This window comes from Pelodiscus sinensis, chromosome 4 (assembly GCF_052426305.1).
Source record: "Pelodiscus sinensis isolate ZL-2025 chromosome 4, ASM5242630v1, whole genome shotgun sequence".
NCBI classification, from domain to species: domain Eukaryota; kingdom Metazoa; phylum Chordata; order Testudines; family Trionychidae; genus Pelodiscus; species Pelodiscus sinensis.
The window spans coordinates 74,904,255-74,927,091 of NC_143055.1; the positions used below are offsets into that span (position 1 = coordinate 74,904,255).

The 22,837-nt window shown below is 37.9% G+C and overlaps 1 protein-coding gene across 2 annotated transcripts in view; it reads left to right on the top strand.

Annotated features, from left to right (window-relative positions):
* Positions 1-22,837, top strand: part of FSTL5 (follistatin like 5) — a 549,779-nt gene that overhangs the window by 158,439 nt on the left and 368,503 nt on the right. For both annotated transcript variants that reach the window (XM_006121877.5, XM_006121878.5), the window contains exon 4: positions 14,558-14,806. In XM_006121877.5, the coding sequence (XP_006121939.4) occupies positions 14,558-14,806 (249 nt within the window). The remainder of the gene's footprint in view (positions 1-14,557; positions 14,807-22,837) is intronic.

The window sequence follows — 22,837 nt, forward strand, 5'->3', positions numbered from 1 at the left end:
GCAAATATAATTACCTGTACCTACAAAATTAGTGTCACATGCTCCATTATTTGTCCATAGGAGTAAAAGCAAAATGCTTTATTGTGTAGTCATTTTTAGAAGCACCAGGGCTTTGAAGAGTCTGTCTTACTGCCTCTGAAGCATCATCTTCAGAAATGCCATTGATTGTACCTTTAGAAATGACATTTAGGTTTAGAGGGTCTTTATCCAGAAATCCAAACACACATGAGCATGCTACTGGTGTCAAAGTTTGTTATTTGAGTTAGGTGTCTTTGGGGAGTATATGCTCTTGTTATGAAAAATTCAAAGTAGGTCAGTTCTGCTGAGTATATCTAAGCACATATTTTCTTTTTTCTTCCCATGAAGAGCCTGACTTTTAGAAACAAGATTTGATATTGAACAATAAACAATAAATCAATTTTTTATTATTTTAGCTGAGAGTTTGTGGAGCATTCTTTTTCTCCCAGAATTTAAAAGGAACAGACATATTTAAGTTCAGTGAGCAGGAAAACCATACATTGTATGCACAGGATTTCAAATTCTGCAACACTTTTCATAAATAACTAGAAATGCCAGTAAAAACTTCACATTGCTCTTTTACATTCACATTTACATGATGTGTGAGAAACGTTAATGGACTTCTGTAATAAAATGAATAATTCATGGCAGCTTATACACAGGCACATAATATGGATTTGTGCATGTACAGAACATGGTGTGGATTTCTGATACCCTGCCCTTAACCTGTAGACATGAATGAGTGTCTGAGTATTTATTATCCACAGCCTTGACTACCTGAAGCAAGATTCTTTACTATGCTTCATGCCAGCTCCTGAGTGCATGCTAGATGATACAGGAAGCATGAAGAGTAATTAACTTTTGCTAGAGCTGCTTCCAGCAGGTTTCCAACTTCTTATTTAAGCAAGTTCTCTTCTACTAGTATCCATATACCTCTCCAGGCATAATGATGCACTTCTATTGATGATGATGCAGCCTGAATTTGTTGGAAAGATCCTGCCCTACTCTCAGAAAGGAGGGAAGTGACCTATAAGCTCACAAAGGGTGTGTGTACATGTTGCTGCTCTTTCCAGATCATGATAGAAATGTAGCCGTGTTAGTCTGATGTATCTGAAACAAAAAACAGGACTATGTAGCACTTTAAAGACTAACAAGATGGTTTATTAGGTGATGAGCTTTCGTGGGCCAGACCCACTTCCTCAGATCAAATAGTGGAAGAAAATTGTCATGACCCCATATACCAAAGGATACAATCAAAAAAAGAACACATATGAAAAGGACAAATCAAATTTCAGAACAGAAGGGTGATGGAGGGGAGGAGGTAAATGTCTGTGAGCTAATGATATTAGAGGTGATAACTGGGGAAGCTATCTTTGTAATGGGTAAGATAATTAATCAAGTCGTTGAGACAATTCCCTTTCTGGTTTTAATAACAAGAAACTGTTTTTTCTTTGTGATCCTGTCTAATATCTATTTTGTGGGCATTGTTTCTTTGGCGAAGTTTCTTGCCATTTCAACCAGAAAGGGCATTTACTCAACAACTTGATTAACTGCATCCTGCTTCAAAGACATTTTAACACCAGACTTGAAAGAGAATCCTCTTAACTGTCATTCATGCTTAAATTTGACACTTTACACCTAGGTCTTAACAAAGACATTAATTATCTTACCCATTACAAAGATAGCTTCCCCAATTATCACCTCTAATATCATTAGCTCACATTTACTTCCCCCTCATCTCCCTTCTGTTATGAAATTTGATTTGTCCTTTTCATATGTGTTCATTTTTTTGATTGTATCCTTTGGTATATATGGTCATGCCAATTTTCTTCCACTATTTGATCTGAGGAAGTGGGTCTGGCCCACGAAAGCTCATCACCTAGTAAACCATCTTGTTAGTCTTTAAAGTGCTACATAGTCCTGTTTTTTTCCCAGAGTATGTTACTGTAGGGCTCACTTCCTCTTTTTAATATTCCCAAAAGAATATTAAATTATTTCAAACTTCTTATGCAGTTCACTATATACAGTCCTTTCTGCTAACAGAGACTTGTAGGAACTTAGCTTGAATGCTGCTGCAAACTTTCTTCTACTGGGGAGAACCTTAATTAAAAGATGACAGCTTTGCCAAAGTTTAAACTATTATTTTAATTCTAGTAATCTATTCATTATTTTATGTAGTGTATTTTGTACTATATAGGTAGCATTGGCTATAGAACTAATTATTTGGGTATAGAATTAATCCAGGCCTCTGAGATTTTCTTAAGCAATATTTTAAATGAATATTGTTCATAGTATGACTTTATTCAAAAGTATGATGATTGTGATGCATGTTTCCTTCTGTTACTTGGTTACAGTAGGTAAAACAAAGTTGGCATACTAAAGGCTTGTGTGCTGTGCTGTTAATGGAAAAACATTCAAGCTATTTGAATTCTGGTCCCTGTATCTATGCTGAGAGGAGTGTGTCCCTTCTAAGAACAAAATGAAATGTCCATTGCTTATCCCAGGTTTCACATAATTGAAAAATAAACATTTTAAAAGCTAACCTGCAGGAGAAGAAACACAGTAAATGTTAGCGGCAACCAAGCATTTAATGATATTTAATAAATTATTGTCTTGAAACTGAAGGACATCAGTCTACATTTATATATGAGTGCAGTGGTGCTCTTTTCTAAAGGTATGTTTACAGTACAGAGTTTTTTCATCAAAATGGCTATTTTTCCAAAAAAACTTCTATTACGTCCACACTGCAATTGCGTTCTTCCAAAAGAAAATTGAAAGAACAGAGGGGTTTTCCAACATTGGTAATCCTCATTCTATGAAGAAGAAGCCTTTTTCAGAAAGAGCTCTTTTGGAAAAAGGCATGTGTGGACAGGGCAAAGGGAGTTCTTTCGAAAGAAGAGGAAAAAGCACAGGTGCCCTGGTGGCCACTCCATCCATAGTAATCACATCTTACACGCGAGACCGTGTCCATTCAGTGTGGACGCTATCTTTTGGAAAAATAGATCACTTTTTTGATGCGCTTTTGCAGAAGACACTCTCTTTCAGAAGAAGTTTTTCGAAAGATCTCTTCCGGAAAAGCTTTTTCCGAAAGAAGCCTGCAGTCTAGACATAGCCTTAGTCTTCTCATCTGGTTCTTTCTTTCCATTTCCACAATTTAAAGCAGTTAGCTTGCCTACATGGAAGTTTTACAGATGTCAACGGGCAAATGAAATGGAGAATTCTTACAGGTAGGCTTTGTCGTGGTGCAGGTGGTGTTGCTCTGACCAGTGAGAGGAATAGTTGTGAACAGAAAAGGGTAGGAAATGATTTCCCCATCCTGTAAGTACTTTTGACATAAAAATGTATCCTTCCTGATTAGGATGAAATGTGAGACTAACCCCAGAATAGCAACTTTAATGCCCTCACCTCATCTAAGTGATACAGGTACAATTCCCTTCTTTTCTCGATTCAGATGGGCTTGAACCTGGAACATATGGGGGTGTATGTTCTACCCACAGTATTCTACCCACAGCAATTCCTCTTAGTTTGAGCTAATGACTATGTAAGTATTTATACAAAGTTGAACAGCTTCTGAAAGAGACTGAAAGATACCCACCTCAGAATAGCCAATAGCACGGTGGTAAAAGCAATCATTTAGGATGCACGAAATCCAAGCTTCAGATTCCTCAGAATCAAGTTTTGTCAAAAACGGTATGTTCCTACAAAAAAGTTTCTGTTTTGATCAATCATTTTCCAATGAATGCAGAGTTTCCTCCCTAGCTTTAGTTGTGAGCAGCTGGAGATCAGACCATGGTTGCCAATGCTCACAGTTCTATCATGTAGAATAGTGATAGAAATGTAGCCGTGTTAGTCTGGGGTAGTTGAAGCAAAATGCAGGACAATGTAGCACTTTAAAGACTAACAAGATGGTTTATTAGATGATGAGCTTTCGTGGGCCAGACCCACTTCCTCAGATCAAAAGCTATCTATCATGGTTTACAATTCCGGGATGACTTTTTTGTTTGTTTGTTTTTGCTCATGAAGAATGATGACAGTTCAAGAATTTTCCCTGGGACTCCTGCAGTTCCCTCTTTGTCAATTAGATCACACCATTTGTGTAAAGGACAGGAGGGGTGGCTGCCTCCAGAACTAGGGCTCACCCATGGAGTAGAGCCTTAGAGCAAGTGCATCTCCTTGGACCATCTCCTTTTCCTTCTATCCAGCCTAGTGTGATGCTGATAATGGACATAGGAGCTGAAGGAAAGCCTTTTCCCTACAGGCTGCAGGCCAGGGAGAAAAGCTGCTGAACCCTGATGTTGAGGGATTCTGGGAGCAGTAGGGAGAGTGAGGTTGTGTAAGTGGCAGAGCCTGCAAATATCCCAGCGGGTAGCAGGTTCATCAGGGAATTGCAGAGGGCAAAGGGCAAGACAGGAGTGGAGGGATGATAGGTCAGGTAGATGGAGAAGGCTGAGGCCAATAAGAGAGGGAGTGGGTGGTTTTGGGAAGAAGGCATATAAGGGAATCAGGAAGGGGATCTAGGGCATTTGAAAAGGGAAAATTGGTATCAGGTGCATGGGAGAAAGCACGGAGTGTAGATGTTGAGCACATTGTAGAAGGAGAGGGCATTAGCAAATAGATGCATAGGGAAACAGGAGGGTTCTGGGGTGTTGTGGTGATTTTCACCAGTTATTTTCTTTGCTGCAAGTTGGGACCAGTACTGTGGGGTGTGTGATAGCTTTCTTTTCCCTTTTCTTCCTCAAGCTGAAATTGACCCATATGATCTTATTCCTGCCTACTTCATACCTTCAGTGAGTAATGTATGATTTTTTCCTGTGCTTCAAGTCCAGGGAGAAAATTCAGAAAAGCCTATTGGGGACAGCTGCAAAGAACTTAGCTGGCATGGAGGGAAGGGGACTGAGATGGAGAGATAAAAGTAGCAGCTGATCAGATTGTTTCTTAACAAACCCATCAAAATGTTTAACTTACTGTAGAACCTCTTTTAGTAACTGGAGATAGAGGATAGAGGGCTTAAGACATCCACCCTTTACTAAACAACAAACCACACAGTCTTGTTAGATCACCTTCTTCTTTCTCTCTCTCCTCCTCCTCCTCCTCCTCCTTAGTCTGTCTATGGCCCTCTCATGATGGGTTTAGATTGTAAGGCACCATGTCTTTTTATATGATTTGTCAGTAACTAGCACCGATTGAGCTCTGAAAATGTCATAAAATATTACTGACAGAATAACACAGAGACTACTATAATCACTCCCTAATGATACCATATCAAATTAATCCTCTCTGCCTTTTCTCCAGTCCCCTATCTTGCCATTCAAAGCACTATCCCTGTTTCTGCCTAGTCATGCATATTTGACTTCTTTAGGTCTCATTTATATCCCAGAGTGCCATCTGTTTCTGCAGATGGCCCTTGTTGGCTCCCACTTAAATAAAGAAATGACAGAAGAAAATGGAAAGGTAGAAGGTGAAAGATATAGGAAATGATTTTCTGGGCTGTATGGAGTTCCAAATTTTTTCTTTATATAGGGCATGAATGCCCCCAAAAGTGGTGCAATAGTCAAAGATGAAGTTAGGAGGATTCATATATTCATGTGATTGATAAATCTCTAGTAAATAGCCATGCTTTTATTGATCACAAATGAAAATGGAAAAATGCATATTTGATGCAGAAGAATAGAAAAAACTGTCCAACAATGAATGATGCTAACAAAAAAACTGGCTACTTGGCATCTTTATATTGCCATTTTCCAGAGTCAGAAGAAATTCTGATAGCAAGCATAGCTGGGCATTTAGAACCTATTCAGAGATTGCTGAAAACTCAGTAAACAGAACGAACAATCAACCAGTAACATGAAATAGAACCTTTAAATTTTTCCTTAAAAAATCTACACTTACTTTTGAAAAGCATCTTTGGTTAACACTCTTTGTGGAATAAAAGGCACATTGTACTAGCTAGTGATTGTGATATTTAAAGTAATGATTGTTCCAAAAAGTTCTTTTAGGTTATTAATAGATCCAAGTTTCAATGTTTGGTTGAGTAGCTGAACATCCTTTAAGCTTGAGGTTGAGGGGGACATAGGTGAAATGTTGTTGTTGTTGTTGTTTTGTTTTAGTCTCATGACAGAAGCCTCCTGAATGTAAAGGGGGTAGTGGTATAAAATGATTTAATAAAGAAACTTTTCTGTAACTTCTAAAGATACATATCAGTTGCAAAAAAATTAAAGTATTCATCTAGCATAAGTCAATGTTCTGCGTCACTTTATCATTTGAAAAAATACCTATAATACTTCCTGCTTGCCTGTGTATTATTTACAACAAAAACATGTCAATCAAAAATTATTTTGGATCAATAGCCAAGAATCCAGCCACAAAGCAATTCTCCTCCTTCAGTCTGTTAAAACATTATTCAATGTACCGCTTCAGAAAAAATGCTGATAAAAAAGAGAGCTACAACAAGATGCCCAGATGGTCACCAAATCCAGATTCAAGTTTAGAATCCAATTATTCCAGCGTATAGAAGTTGAATTGAAACATGCTAAACAAAGCAGGCACACTTTTTTAAATCTAATCTGAGAAATTCAAAAGTTAATCAGAAAAAGTTCTAATTCACAAATACGTTACTGGAGTTTATGCTGCTATAGCTATTGACATCAAAGGATTCATGCTGAGTAAAATATGAGTAAGAGTGTCCTAGTAAACATAATGACAAAGAGAGAGTTTGAAAAAGCAATTTCATTTCTGACTACCTAAATTGTTGATAGCAATACAGGTAAATATTTTTTTTTATTCAGAACATAATACTTTTAGTTTGACAACATCCATTTCATTTTCAATTATTGTAAATATCTCAATTATTAGCTCACTTTTTCTTTAGTATTTTTCATACCACAAAAGCATTTTGTGAACAGCAAGATTACTTGATGATTGTGGTAGCAGTTTTGCTTTGTTCTCTCAGTATAATTATTCCTTTTAAGAAGCCTTTAGTTTCATTAATCTCTGAATTCTTATGTTTGGTTATTAAAATTATGAAAACTGATGTTCTAATAGTTGAACTTTTGCAATAAGATTCTCCAGAATGCCTACAAATAAATGCTGTTTTGTAATTCATTTTTATGTGTACAAGTGGTGGGCAGGTAAACTTTATCATAAATCTTTGCTTCAGGATATTTCCAGATGGGACCTGTGAGATCTCTAGTAAGACAATAAATCATGTTTGGGACAAGAGGCCATCTTTCAATGTTTATACAGCACCTAGCACCTCATTTGCATATTTTCTTGTGCAAGAGAGGGCAGTGTAGATGTAGCCAACTTCTGATTACATTCTTACATAGAATAATGCCTGTTGTAATAGTCTGGAGAACTTTTTTGCTTCTTCAGGTGTTCCACTTCTTATTTCTCCTAAATAATGTCACCCCTCCATGATTTAGTGACATTAGATATATGCATTGCAGGTTTTTTCTGAAATTCTCCATTGTTGCAGCACTATCAAAATTGCCCTGATAGAGTATCAGTGGTGGCTTCCTGAAAATTATGAGTAGAGAGACAGCCTTTTTGGAAATGGCCCACAATTCCATCTTTATCTTGGTTATGGATGGCTAGTCATATGCTAACAAAATTAGTTTGTGACTAGGCTTCTAAACAGAAGGAGCTACTATAGCTTCCCTAGAATTAAAAATAGTAGGGGAAAATCAAGGTAAATCACTCAGGTTGTAACACTTCCAGAGTCATACCACAAAGCAGTCAAAAGCCATGGTAAGGAGAGCTACTGGTCCTTCCATTTCAACTCTGTCTAAAGGAGGCAACTGGTCTGGGATTCTCAGTCCTTCCAAGAAACTTACAATTTTTTCCATGAGAAAACTATGAGGATATGAGTTTGACCTATTGCATTTCAACCGTTCTGTTCTTTCCTATTTATTTGTGTTCTGTGAAAATAATATAAATCATTTCTAACTTCTATGAGGTAGTTAAATTGAATTGCGCTTGAACGGCTTGTTAAATAAAGACTAGTATCAATATTATATCTGTTTCTGATGTCAGCTATTATGTATCTTAAAGTATATTGTATTCATTTGATTTTATGGACCCACAACCTTCTGGACACTGTTTGAAATCCATGTAATATATCTTATTTATAACTGACTTAGTTTAAAGGTCACATGAAAGCAGACAAAACTATTGACCAGATAGCTCTAGAGTCTCCTGTGGGTTGTTTAGTCCAGCAATTACATGAAATCTTGTGTTCATGAAACATGAACATAAGCTACACTTAGATAAGACGTTGATGTGTAAGGCTTTAATCTACTGCTCCTTATGAATGCTGCCTCTTCAGGGGAGAAATTATAGCTTAGGTCCTTTAGACATTTATAACTAACCCAACTTTACTTTTGAAACCCACATTCTGTGATGCATCTATCTATCTGAATTTAGAATGCAGTCAGCCCCTCAAATTCACATTTTGGGGCTACTTTCATTCAGTGTTCAGCTTTCGGGATCAAATATTCACTCAGTTACAGCAGAACACTCACTATAATTAGTGAGCAGAATTTAGCCTAAAGGACATTTGACTGCTTTCCTATGTCTAAATGTTGAAGGGAATCTTTTCAAATGGTGCATGATAGACATTAAAATCCCATTGTGCTGTTCTACGTAGGTGAATTGGATTAATGAAGAATGTACTTTGTCTTTCTGGGTTTAAGTTATAATCTAACATAGTTTATAAATCTATTTATGGTAGGTGTGAGGAAATAATATTTTATCTAGCAGAAGTTAACAAAAATTCTTCAGTGTAAATAGATTGTGTGGTTAAAAGTTGGCTAGTTGCTTGCTTAACAGGTATATTTTTCCCTCTCTCCTCCCCAAATATATTTCTTGGAGGCTTACTGTGATAGCAGGTTAAAAATATAGATTATATACATAGATAGATGGAAGGGTCATTGATCAACATACACATCTCTTTACCATCAATTTTGGGTCATATATATTTGAAATTGTCTGTTCTTGATATAAAAATGTTGGTGTTTTCATCTGTAGCTAAAAGGGCCCTACTGAAGCAATTCAAAACATCTGGGCTCTTTTATATCTGTTTATTTGCGGCTTAGAGGTCTAATTCTTCCCTTTGCTGCACATGTCTGTCTCACTGGATTCAATCAGAGAGACGTGAGCATGCATCTGGAAGAACAATTGTCACGGTAATTCTTTAAAACAGTGCTTCACACCATTTTTTCTTTCTCTTCTTGATGCATTATTCAGAGATAGCACTTATTGATATACTGGTTTTCCCCTTTCTTTTGATCTTCTCAGAGAAAGAATGTTCTAAGAAGGTTTCAAGAGCCTTACACCTTTCATTGATTTGGGGTTTGATCCTGTACACACTAAGGCTCCCATTGACTTCAGTGCTCAGGGCCAAGTCTTTATTTTTATAGATGACCTTAATTCATTTTTATTTTACCACAATTCTTTTCAATTTTTCATATCGCAATTCTTTTAAAATATTTTTTTCTTTGTCTGATTATTTATTATTTCAGGTTTTGTACATATGAGACCGTATTCTTCCCCTCCTTCATTTCTGCAGTATTTTGCACTTTTGGTCAATGTGACTTTGTTTATATTTAGAGTTGAATTATTTTGAGCCTCATATCACTTATCTGAAAAATATGGTTTTCTTTTCTTCAATTTTTTCCAAACATGACGAGTAAATGACTAAAATACTATGCACTGTTACTGCTTTTATGAATGTCATTAGAAAATACACTGTCATCTTCTAAATTCATATTGAAACCTACACAAATATTTCCTGTACTCTTTTTGAATATACTCAGGCCATTCAATAACCAATGAATTCCAGATCAAGATTGTGGGTGAAATTCTGGCCATATTGAAGTAAAGTAAATGAGAGTATTATTCCATTGACTTCAGCAGGACCAAGATTGTCTATGCAATGGTGTGTGTGTGTGTGTGTGTGTGTGTGTGTGTGTGTGTGTGTGTGTGTGTGTGTGTGTAAAATATTAGAGTAATTCTAGCTAGTGGTATAAAGCAAAAAGGTGGTAAAAGATCTGTCCAAGAAAATTAGTAAAACCGTTAGGAGAAAAAGCTTTTCTTTTTAACATTGGCTATAAATGCTACCTCTGGCATATAGAGCATATCAGATATTCTCTGTATTATTTTCCTTTGTCCTGAAGAAGCTATTTGGTTGGCCTTTTGCTTTCAGGTATCAGAGTCAATTACAGTGCTAACATCAAATCCCAAGTGAAGTCTCACTTCAGTCTCTACTGGCACAGCAGTATGCAGCACTATACATCGTTAAGTCTCGACACATACTGCAATAATTCAGAACAGTTGTCAGTCTCTGATCTTTATCTTCTAATTCAGAAAGCAGAAATAATGATTTATAGACTTTGGCTTCAAACTACAACAATTCTATCCCTTCCTGAGAGGGAGTCTCATAATTTTGTAATGTGTGTTCATGACCTAGTCCGTAAAGTAGTCTCATATCCTGAAAAATGTTATATAGTTTGAGGTTAGTGGTTAAATAAGGAATTTGGATTTGCATTAACTATATCAGTTACTGCCTAATGCCCATCTATAGAAATAACTTCTTGGAATATTGGGTAAAATTTTCATAAGCACCCAAGTGTTTTAGGAGCCTAAATCTAATGGCACCAAACTTTCAAAGTTCCTTAGGTACTTTTGAAAATCATACTCATTAAACCCAGTTTGACTAGTCATTTTCTCCCATGTATTTTCAACACCAGTGGATTGTAGAGGTATATTAGATGTATTAAACATTAAAGACCACATACAAACTTCATTTTTATCCCTAAATTGATGCAACATAATGCAGCAAAAAGAATCTGTCACACCAGTGCTAGTTTCCATGGTTGCATGCTTTCTGTTGTATGTTAGGTCTCCAGAATGAAAATGCAGCTGCTTTCATTGATTTTACTTTAGATAACTGACTTCATATTATGTGAACCTTCTCCATTCACTGGAACAATTTTCCACTTTACAAATTCTCCTAGATTTGATGTCATACTACCATACACCTTTAATGCTGCCCTGATTTCTAATATTTTGGAGCATCTTTTGAAGTTCTTGGGTTTTTTTTTAAAGAAAAGAATGCAACATTGTTCACAGTAGGGAAATGAGGGAATGATGTTTGGACAACAGAACTGAACAGCTAGTTGGAATAAATATTTTGTGAAGCTCCATATGAAGAAAATAACTAAAGCTATAGAAAAGAGAACAACACTACAAAAATTTTGAAGTGGGAAGCTGATGGAGTGTATAGTACTCTGAAGGTACGTCTACACTAGCCCCCTAGATCAATCTAGGGAGGCTAATGAGGGCAACCAGAATTGCAAATTAAGCTCGGGATTTTAAATATCCCGTGCTTGATTTGCATGTTCCCGGCCGGTCACCATTTTAGAAATTGACTAGCCCGAAATAAACTGCCTGAGTCTACACATGGCAGTGAAACGGGATTCCGATTTAAAGCCCCTAATTTGAATTAGCTGGTAAACCTCATTGCAGGAGAAATACCAGCTAATTCGAGTTAGGGCTTTAAATCGGAATCCCGTTTCACTGCCGCGTGTAGATGCAGGCAGTTACTTTGATCTAGTCAATTTCTAAAATGGCAACTGGCCGGGAACATGCAAATCAAGCACGGGATATTTAAATCCTGAGCTTGATTTGCAATTCCAGTTGCCCTCATTAGCCTCCCTAGATCGATCTGGGGGCTAGTGTAGACGTTTTTCCAATATAGAAAGGAGTTTTTTTCTGTTTAATATTATTAATATAATGGGGCAGAGATGGCCATATTGTATATTCTACGTTATTCACATACCACAGAAGGAATTAGCATGACTGGCAATTAATTTTGTTTTTATGTTAGTGTCGATTTTATTTTCCTATAAGCCTTTTTTGATACAGTTGTTTGTGGGTTTTTAATATCTATATACCAAACCATTCTAATGATATGAAGTATTTTAGCATATTTTTTAAAAAAGAAGGCTGGTAAGAGTTGATATGATTTAGTTTGAAAACATATCTTTTACGATGAGTTAATTATGCAAAATTATCAGTTGGTGCTGATTGCAATTCATTTAATGTATAATGACAACTGAATGTATACCTAGTCATGATAATCATATTAAATTGATTTAATCTCAGGCTGAACTATGTTTCACATTAGTCATGGATAATTACAGTCAAAAGGCCATGTTCTCACCATTCATTTACATAATACAAGCATCCTTTTGGATCTCATATGGATTAATTACATTTTGTTTAATTGTATTGAAGCTGCTTTGAATCTGTACATTTGCATGTGGTGTAAAACAGGTCATTAACTCTGAGAAAATGGCTAATTTTCTAATGCAACAAGTTTATCTGAATTGCTAGTTTTAGCAATACCAGATTTGATGATGTAAATGCTCAGTATATCCACATATTTTTTTACATCGTCCTTACTCATTTTGAAGCCTACTTGAAATATTAGGTTCCTACACTTCTCTTTTGTGGGATACATAGATGCCATTGATCAGGTTGCTTTCTGTGTGTGAGGAAAAGCAATAGCCCCTTCCACTACTCTTTCAGGACTTGTAAAGAGTAAAGTGAGCTCTCAAGCTTACTACTAGACATAAGTATCTAAACAGTCAGCATAAGCAATAGTGGAACAGAAAATAAAGGCCTTGTTCATAGACAAAAGAGGAATACTGTTGTTTCGTAACACCATTGCCCCAGAAATACCATAGTAAAATCTGCACCAAAATGTCCTTTTCTGCTCTATTTAGCGCTTTTGGCCAGTTAGCCAACATATGAATATAGTTGTTTTGAAGGCCTGATTTTATAAATGGCTAATGGGGACATTCACATCAGTGGAGTATAGTTCCTCAAATAGGAAAGTATTTTCAAAGTTGAACATCATGCATGCACTTGTGAAGCAGATGGGAGAGAAGGGGCAGATGATAGAACACAAGACAGTGGAGAATAAGGAAGGGAAAATCAGAACAGGGTCATTGGGGCAAAGCATGTGAGCAGTAAGGAAGGCAAACTGATTGGAGACCAAAGGCGGGGCAAAAAGAGGAGCAAATGAAGTGGAGAGACGAGAAATGGGGTGGTCTGAGAACAAAGCAAAGAATGAATACGGGAATAATATTGCTATCCTAGTCTGGTGGCAGAGGTGGTTATTTTTTAATATAGGAAGATATGTGAGACAAGGAAAAGAACCAATGAGAATGGAATTCTTTGCTCTTTTACTTGAAATATTTAGATGTCAATATTTTTATGAACAAACATCCCTGTTCATTCCCCAAGTTTGAAATATTTCCTTGGTTCATAGGTGCCATTCAAAATCAAGTTCCCACAAAAGTAAAGTGAGCTCCTCCAAAATTAAGCTGGGAGTTACAGTATTCAAATCTCCTACTGAGGCTCAGAGTTAAAAGAAGAAAGAGGAGACCCTCAGTTATGGATGACTGAGGACTGGCATAAATGTAGAAACTTTAAGTAAACTAAGTGCATACTGCATACAATCAATATTTCTTACAGGCTATGAGATAAATAGAGTGCTTTTAAGCTTCTTGAAATAACAGTGAGAACAGTAAATTATTGTAAACTGTTCTGGTGATTACAATTTAACAAACGAAATTCAGACTATTTGCAATATAATATCACTGTGTCATCTTATGCTATCATTGTTTCATCATCAGCCAGAATTTACATTGCCTCATTTTCTAAACAGTGGTATTCCATCATCTCCCTCTTTCAGAAACTTTAAACTTATTTGGCTGCAGGACAGTATTGGTGTTCTCCCATTGCATTATAACTGGATTCTCACTTCTTACACAAAATAGGCAAAAACTTGAAAAACAACACATAGAATGGTAGCACTTTAAAGACTAACAAAACATGTAGATGGTATCATGAGCTTTTGTGGGCACAGCCCACTTCTTCAGATAACCGGAGTGTTGGAAGTCCAGAACCAAGAATAAAGAAGGGAAGGAGGAGCGGAGGAGGAAAAAAATGGGGGTGGGGGAGGAAGAGTCATTGGGTAGATAAGTTTCAAAGGGATAGCCGAGCCAATCTGAAACAGGAAAAACTTTAAAAACAACAAATAGTCTATTAGCACCTTAAAGACTAAATAGTTAAAAGAGGCTGATAAGAACCATTAGTTTGCACTAGGAAAGGAAGAATACTAACACCAGATTCCAAACAGACTTCAAGAACCATTGGCACCTTCATACAACCTTAAAAGATGCAGAGGATACTGACTTGCTAAAATCAGGGGATTTAAAATAAAACAATGCCCCATTCATAGTAATACTTATAACTTGCTCTATAGATTACAGAACTATGCTTTCTCACAACACAATACTCACACATCACCAGGCATTTTTTGCTATGCAGTATGTAACAATATATATGAGATTCACATGGCTCCAATTTATGCTTTCAAAGATAACCTGCAGGCCAGATATTTTATATTATTTCGGTTGTCAGATGTTTGCATGTAAATTTATAGCTTCTTTTCTTTTTCTCTTTTCTTCAGGGCATGTTGATCAGGATGGCCCCTTTGGATCTTGTGAAAATAAGTACTGTGGTCTAGGTAGGCACTGTGTTGTTAACAGAGAGATTGGCCAAGCTGAATGTGCATGCATGGAACACTGCAAATCTCACTACAAGCCTGTATGTGGTTCTGATGGAGAATTCTATAAAAACCATTGTGAAGTGCACAGGGCTGCCTGCCTGAAAAAGCAAAAGATTACCATCGTTCACAATGAAGACTGCTTCTTCAAAGGTAAGTGGTTGGACAAAGTCTGGAATACTTTCATCAGGTACATATGTTGAAGCAATTCAATTAAAGCACCAGTGAGACTACACTGGGTATATTGTGAAGAAGTGATGCAAAAAGTTGATTTGACAAGTATCTCCCTCTAGAGATTTCTTGCAGCTATTTTTTTCATTTTACTCAGCATCTCTGAAAACAGTTTGTATAAACCTGGGGAAGTCAAAGTGTGGCTCTGGGACCAATATACGCAAAGAGGTATACAAAGGTAGCTGATGAACGTATTCATCTTAACATAGGATGGTCATCGCGACATGTAATATAAATTCGTATCAGTAACACAAGTATACAGTCAAAGAGTTCCATAGGGTTCCATGTGCTTTCAGGGTTCCCACTGTTTATTGCTTGTTGTAAATGCCACACTAAACGCTGAGATAGCAGTTGGCACAAGCTACATTTATCATATTAAAGATGAGAGTAATCATAGCCTGCTCAATTTTATGCAACTGAAGTGTAGCTCTGAGGCTCCTAGAACACTGCCAGTACAGTCCTTGAATTAAACAATGTTTGTATGCACTGGTGTAAATGATGGAATTATTTTAATGGTATTTTTCTGAATTATGCATTGTGTTTAATGCGGAGAGAAGCAGATGGCTATTCTAGAAAAGCTATTTTTTTTCAACTGAGATGCTCTTAATGACATGATTAGGTTGAATGACTTTCTGTTCTCTTTAGACAGACATTATCTTTTTAACATTTTTTGTGATAAGTTATATCTATAAATACTTGCCCTGTATAAGCAAGTGTATACTGCTCTGTGCTCCAACAGTATATATAAAAAACCACTAAAAACTCAGAGAATTCCATTCATATAAAACAATACAATTAAGCCACATTTGTCAAATATAAATGAAATAATAATTGTAAGTCATCAAAATTAAGAGACTCAAAATTAAGAGACTCAAAGATCATTAAGAGAATGTGTGTATGTATTTTAAATCAGTAAATTATTTTAATTGTGGTGTAAATTTATGCAAATATTATGAGCTAAAATTTTCACCCTTGAGTTTTAGAAGATGTATTTAGAGTTTTAATAGAGATGTAGCCGTGTTAGTCTAGTCTAGGTGAAACAAAAAACAGGACTATGTAGCACTTTAAAGACTAACAAGATGGTTTATTAGGTGATGAGCTTTCATGGGCCAGACCCACTTCAGATCAAATTGTGGAAGAAAATAGACATACCACAATTTGATCTGAGGAAGTGGGTCTGGCCCACGAAAGCTCATCACCTAATAAACCATCTTGGTATTCTCTAAAGTGCCACATAATCCTGTTTTTTATTTAGAGTTTCACCCTTTACAGTTAAGAAAGATGAATCAAAGAACTGAAATTTGCCCTATAACTTTAGCTTGTTTGTAGTAATAAGTTTGTAATAATGCACTGTATCATCTATAATATAAAAAGCCATCATATTTGTTATCGACCTGAGGAAAAAAATTGGTTTCTAAATTATTTAAAAAAAAAAAGAGATTGTGATCTCTTGGAGATATGGATCTATTATCTATACTTTGTCACCACCAGATGAATTATTTCTACACACCCTCCATGGGGTATCTTTGACGATCACTTAGATATTTCACCTAGTTTAGAATGTGTCAACTAATCTAAGTTAATGCAGGTATGTTTTTCCCATGCAGAATGTGATACCAGCAACTGGAGTGCTAGAAAAATGCTGTCAGGGAGAATACAGAATGCATAATTTCTGAAAGAGTGAACTTATGGGGACTAGATTCTGACCCACCCTTCACATGCTTCTGCGGAACAAGAGAGAGAAGGGGTTTCTTCTACCTCCCACACAAATTGAATGAAGTAGTTCTGCTTCTTCAACCATATAATCTTACAGAATTCCTAGTATGTGCTCAGTAGGGTTATGCCATTGAGTCATTTAGGCAAAATCTTAAGAGCTAAGGAAGTTTTCTTGCATGGAAGTCAGAACCTGACTTGATGGTGTCTTTAGAGAATACTTCGATAACCATCAGCTGCCTTCATCAGAGGTGTGTGACAAGCCCTCTGCAATGGCAAAGCCTTCATATTCATGCACAGAGGTTCTGGTCTTAATCTATCACTGATTGTAACTCATATTTAATGATTTTTAAACTAAAAGCAGATAACAGTTATGCACACTGCGTTACCACAGACAGCATTTACTCATAGAGAATATTCTTTTTAGTAGGAAATAACCTTTTTTAACTATTTCCATTCAAGATGCAAATAGCACCATCTGTTATTGCCTGCATTATAAATGCATTTCAAATTATGCTTTAATATAAATATTTCAATGTCTGTGTCATGCCTGGCCAGTCAGATTTCAGACTAGGCAGGCATTTACTTAGTCATTTTTCCTATAACTTTTCAACTAATCTAATCCATACAGTTATTTCTAATAAGCACAATTTCTTCAACCCTTACACGGGATCAGTCTGTTAGAAAACATAATTTACTTACACAAGATTTAAATTTAAAACTTCAGATAGAAAGTGAATATGAATCCTAAGACAAAATAATTGAGAATTACCCCTTTAATAAGGAATATAGGAACATGGAAAACAACTTGCCATCCACCAACTAGAGAAAGAAAATCACAGAAGCAAATGCTCTGTGAGTATCTGAATAATTTTTAAATTGATCTTGAAGAACTTTAGAGCTTCAGCTTAGTGGTATGAAAATACCCTTTGAATAGAGTGGTGCATTATATGTATAATTGAGGGAGTGACATTAAACAAACAAAAGCTGTTGATGTATATTTGGAAACTTCCATTGACATTACAGAGAACTGCTTGTCTGGACTGAGGTCAATATGTGGCCTTATAGACAGAAGGAATATAACTTTATATTGATATCGGAAATACCTTTTGAAATATGCAGGTAGAGACCAGGAGCTTTTGAGGGCATACAATCAGTACCCTTGCTTATGTTAGGATACCAAATAGATCTTCAGATATACACATACTTTATACTATAAACAGGAAATATTTGTCTCTAAAACGGACAATTTTTTGCATTGGCCCCAGTGACAGTGGGTATGCTGAGCGAATTGATAGCAGTGATAGCAACAGATCAGTTATTCTCCCCTTTCTAGTGTCTTTCTGTTCTCCTCTGGGAAGACTCATTGGACCACTATCCTCTGCCATCTTCCTTTCCAACCGTAAATGAAGTCTTGTGTGTCTACTGTACAGTGCACTACATCAAATAACAACCAAAGCCGAAGGGATACATTTTTTTCTCTTCTTTCTCTTCTGATTGAGTTCTTAGGCAAACAGCACACATTAATCAGAAGTATCAACATAATAGAAATTATAATCCAAAAAGGGATTTTCTTTCCCTTTGCATAATATTTTTCTCATCAGTCTTTTATTGACATTTCTGTAGAGTCATTGAACACACAACAAGTATTCAACAGCATGGCACTACACTGAGGGTTATGACCTGTATGCCTTCTGAAGACAAATGTACTCTGCTGGGAAACTAACCTCTACCTGCAGTTCTCAGATTTATGATATAACTGGTTGCTGAAAATAGCAGCATAAATCAAAATGTCATAACTCAGAACCGTAATCCATTCCATTGCAGGACTGTGTGTCATAACGTCATAACCAATATTGTATGTTGAATCAGGTTGTCAATTAAAAAAAGTCATAAGTTCCATTTGTTCTAAGTTGAACGTCATAAAGTCAAAGCCAGTCTATATATGAATCACCAAGAAAGTAAGTTCATATATTCATCAGTATCTTCTGAGCCAGATTGATTCTCAGCTTCAGAGTCAAGTGTTCCCAGTCAATGAATGCATTATACAGCTACCTCTGTCAGAAATTGGATCAATTTTTACCATTTATGGTTATTAAAACTGGCCGTTTATTATATCAGACCTAAAATACACTGCACAATTAGCGGAATGTTTGAAAGACCTGGCCTGCACCCCAAAGATCTTACACTTTAAGAATTTACCAAGAAGTGATTACGGTCAGTAGGAAGGTAAAGAGATGGAGGATGAGGGTTATATAAATTAGATCATAGGCTTGATTTGATTATTTTTGCATACTTCATGGTTATTATACGTGATAACATTTTAGTTTGTAGTTTTTGAACAATTACATTAAGTTTTTGAAGGAGTGGAAAAAGTAAGATGGAGCTGGGAAGAGGAGGAACGAAAAGAGAGGTTGATGAGAGGCATAAAGAACTGGGTTAGATTAGGGAAGGGCATATACTTGGTGAAATGAAGTGAAATTTAAAATAATCAGTTTCTGATGTTAGTTGAGCTTGTGAGCTCTGTTTTGCTCATGTTGGCTATTTAGCTGGTTGAAGGGAGTTTGTGGGTGTAGAGAACACATAAAGGTGTTACCAAATTTGCTCATTACTCTGGGGTATGCTCCTTTATTAGGGTTACTCTTATGGGGCTGGAGGAAGGTTAATAATTCTATCCATGTGCTGCTTGTGCTACTTGTGCTCTCATAAGGTACATCTAGACTACAAGCTTCTTTTGAAAGAGCATCATTAGCTCTTCATTAGCATCTGGAGCAGAGATTTCGCATCAGGCAGTGCTCCTCTGTTTTCGGTATCCCATAGTTCAGTGCGATTCCTGCTTTGGAAGAGCTGGTCTCCATTCTGTATTCTAATGGAGAGGTCTCTCTGTTTTATCTTCAATGCAGATGAGGCTGGGGTGTTTCCTTAATTCTATCACCCTTGTCTGGAGGAATTTAAGTGTGTCTTCCACCGCCTTTTCCTTGCTTTGTCTGTGATTCAAGCAGAGGCCTGGGGGAGAGAGGTTGTTTTCCATGGGTATCACTCCTTGGCTCCCCAAGAGCATGAGGCTGACAGGTCGCCATGCTCTTGTCCCCCAAGAACAGATAACTGGTATGTAAAAAGGCCAAACTTGATGTTCCTAGACTTGGGCCACATGCTTTGTGCCACGGAACTGCTTTTGACTGGTGTACTGGGAGAACTGAGAAATGACTGGCTGACTCTGCCCTTGTTGAGGAAGGGGTGGAGGAGGAGGATAATAAATAACTCCCTGCTATCTGTTGGCACCCTACCATTAACAACTCACAGTGGGTGGTGATTGCAATTGATCAGAGCTTCTCTACTCTGCGCTTCTGCCAGCATCTTTGCTGCATGTATTCTCAGCTAGAGCTAATAGCTGTCTGGCAAGATTAGCAAAGCTAGAATTGTTCTTTCACTTGGGAATTGGACTTCTTTTATGCATGGGACAATGAACCGTGTGATTTAGCAGTTACGTCATCAAATACTACAGACAATATGTAATGCACAGTAAATGGCAGGTGTCCAATACTGACATCAAAGAGACTTTAGTTAGAATTTTTCCTCTTTAGACATATGCATGCATTAGGTGTTGGCCTCACTAATTGCATGCCAATAACTTTATAAAGTTTTATTTAAATGCTAGACTGAAACTCCCCTTTAACACTTAGGACTTCTTTTTGCACTTGTGCTACTCCACATGCTACAGTTCTCATATAAAATGGGTTTCAGTACAAAATGCCAGCAGTTATGTAAAACACTTAAGACAAAAAATCTGTTGGGCCAATATCTCTATAAACCCCCTTTGTCTATCAAAATAAATCTCTGTGTTTGCTCCATTTAACATTCCCATAACTTCTGCACCCACCACCAGTATGATTTATCATCCACAATCCTGCTCAGTTCACTCCCTCACAGAGACTGGAAAATAGGCCTTCCAACATACTCTGAAGGCAATTTTGACAGGGCGAGGCAGCCCCGCACTGAACCTGAAGGGCCCAGCCTGGGTTACCTGGCTGCAGAGGCCCCTTCCCCACAGCCCTACTGAGCATGCCCAGGCTGTAGCTCCACTATGAAAGCCTGGGGAAGGACTCAATCTGGGAGGTCAGCCGGAGGAGAAGGACCTGCAAAGGGAGCTCCTGCTCAGCTGTTGCCTGAGACTCCAGGAGAGGCTGGAGGGGGCGCAGAGGCAAACGGGTGCAACCCAGGGACTGCCTGCCAGGAGACCCGGCCCAGAGGTCGCAGCAAGCTGCACGACTACAGGGGAAGGAACCCCAGGGAACCAGGTAGGAAGTGGCCCAGGGCAGGAGTGGGAGCCTTCTCTCCCACCCAGAGAACCTCAGCACATTTTGGCCGGATTGCCCCGTCGAGGGAGTGACCCACTACTTGGTTGCTCACAGGGCCCTGGGCTGGGACCCGGTGGGGTAGGATGGGCCCAGGTCCCCCTACCTGGGGTGCATCCCGGCTACAACACTAAACGGTGTTATGTACTCAGGCCGGAGGGCCTTGGACTTGCCTTAAAGGGCCAGCTTTAATCTGTGTTCTGGACTCAAGCCGGAGGGCCTTGGACTTGAGAGGGAAGGCAGGAGGGGCCCGTCACAGCAATACATCTGGACACTCTTGAACCACATATCAGAATTAAAAAATTCTCTGCTACCAATTCTGTCACATTTAAACCAGAGGGCAGTTGTCAGGAATGACTTCATGGGTAGTGGCAGCAGGGGGGTGCAAGTAGAGAACGTTCAGCTCTGCCCCTGTGCAAACTCACACAGGACTGGGTGAGTGATTGAAACGGGAGGGTGGAGATGAGAGTGAGATCGAGTGTGTTGAAGCTGCCACTGCAGGCTGTGGGATTAGGCCAAAGAGCAGGAGCTAGAACGGGTCTGGGAGGAGGTAGGAAACTCCAGGCCTCCACACCCCCACTAACTGTCACTACATTCTGTCACTCCCTCTTGTAATCCTCCTCACTGCCCCTGTTTACAGAGAACTTCTATCTCTTCTGAATTCACCAATGGCACCTGCCACACTATCACTAGAAAAGAGGCAGTCTCGAATATAGACCTGGCTCAAACCACTGAGAGCTTTGTAAGTCAACAATACCTTGGCTCAGAAATAGACTGGAAGCCGGTGTGTGATAGTGAGTACATTATACTTGTGCTCTGTGGGTATGTCTAGACTACATGGCTCCATTGACGGAGCCATGTAGATGAGATTTCTAGACATAGGGAAATGAAGTGGTGTTTTAAATAATCGCCGCTTCATTTACATCATAATGGCAGCCTCGCTGTGCCGATCAGCTGTTTGGCGGCACAGCACAGTAGTCTGCACGCTCTGCTGTCGACAAGGGAAGCCCTTGTCAATCTCCCCATAATGCCTCGTGGAATGAGGCATATTTAAATTACCACTTCAATTCCCTTTTTTGTGTACACTAATCTACATGGCTCCGTCGATGGCTCCGTCGATGGAGCCATGTTGTTTAGACGTACCCTGTATGTAAAATTCTCTTAATAAGTAGACATTTGCATTATGCCTTATTTTATGTTTTGGAACACTCCTAGCTGTTGTAGAGCACATTGAAGCAACCCATTTGCAATCTGACAAAGCTATGGATAAATAAAGTTTACCTCCTTGTAAAATTATTTAGTAAGTTTCATGAGCTGTATCACTTGTGGGCTTAATTGCCAGTGGCGATATGATATCTGCATGAATAGTTCCATTAATGCTTAAAAACACCTACATACCTGTCAAGTCAATACAGTAATTCTGTAAAATTAGTATAATTTGACTTCACTAACATTTTGTGAACAAATGAGATTTTTGTTTGTAAAAAGAGATGCACTTCTTGTTCATGCTGTTCTAAAGATCATATAATATTTGCATAATATTATATATAAATTGGTCTACAAGATACCAGATTTTTCATAAAGGGTGACATTCCTCTTTCCCTGTTTTCTTTCCATCCCAAATACAACACAAGTATTCAAACCCCATCCAGAGAGTTCTGGGTGAGTTAGAATCCAGCTTCCTTCCCTGCACCAGCACCAATCATGTGTTTCAACTGATAGGCAGCTCTACTCTGTTCCTTGTGAAGGGAAATTGGGACACAGCATTTATGATAGTGGAGATCCAGGAGACTCGTCCTTAGCTCTCCATATATATTAGCCAATTCAGGGTCATAGTAGAGTTCCCTTTGACAGTACCAGAGCCTGCCTCTCCCCTTCTGCAATC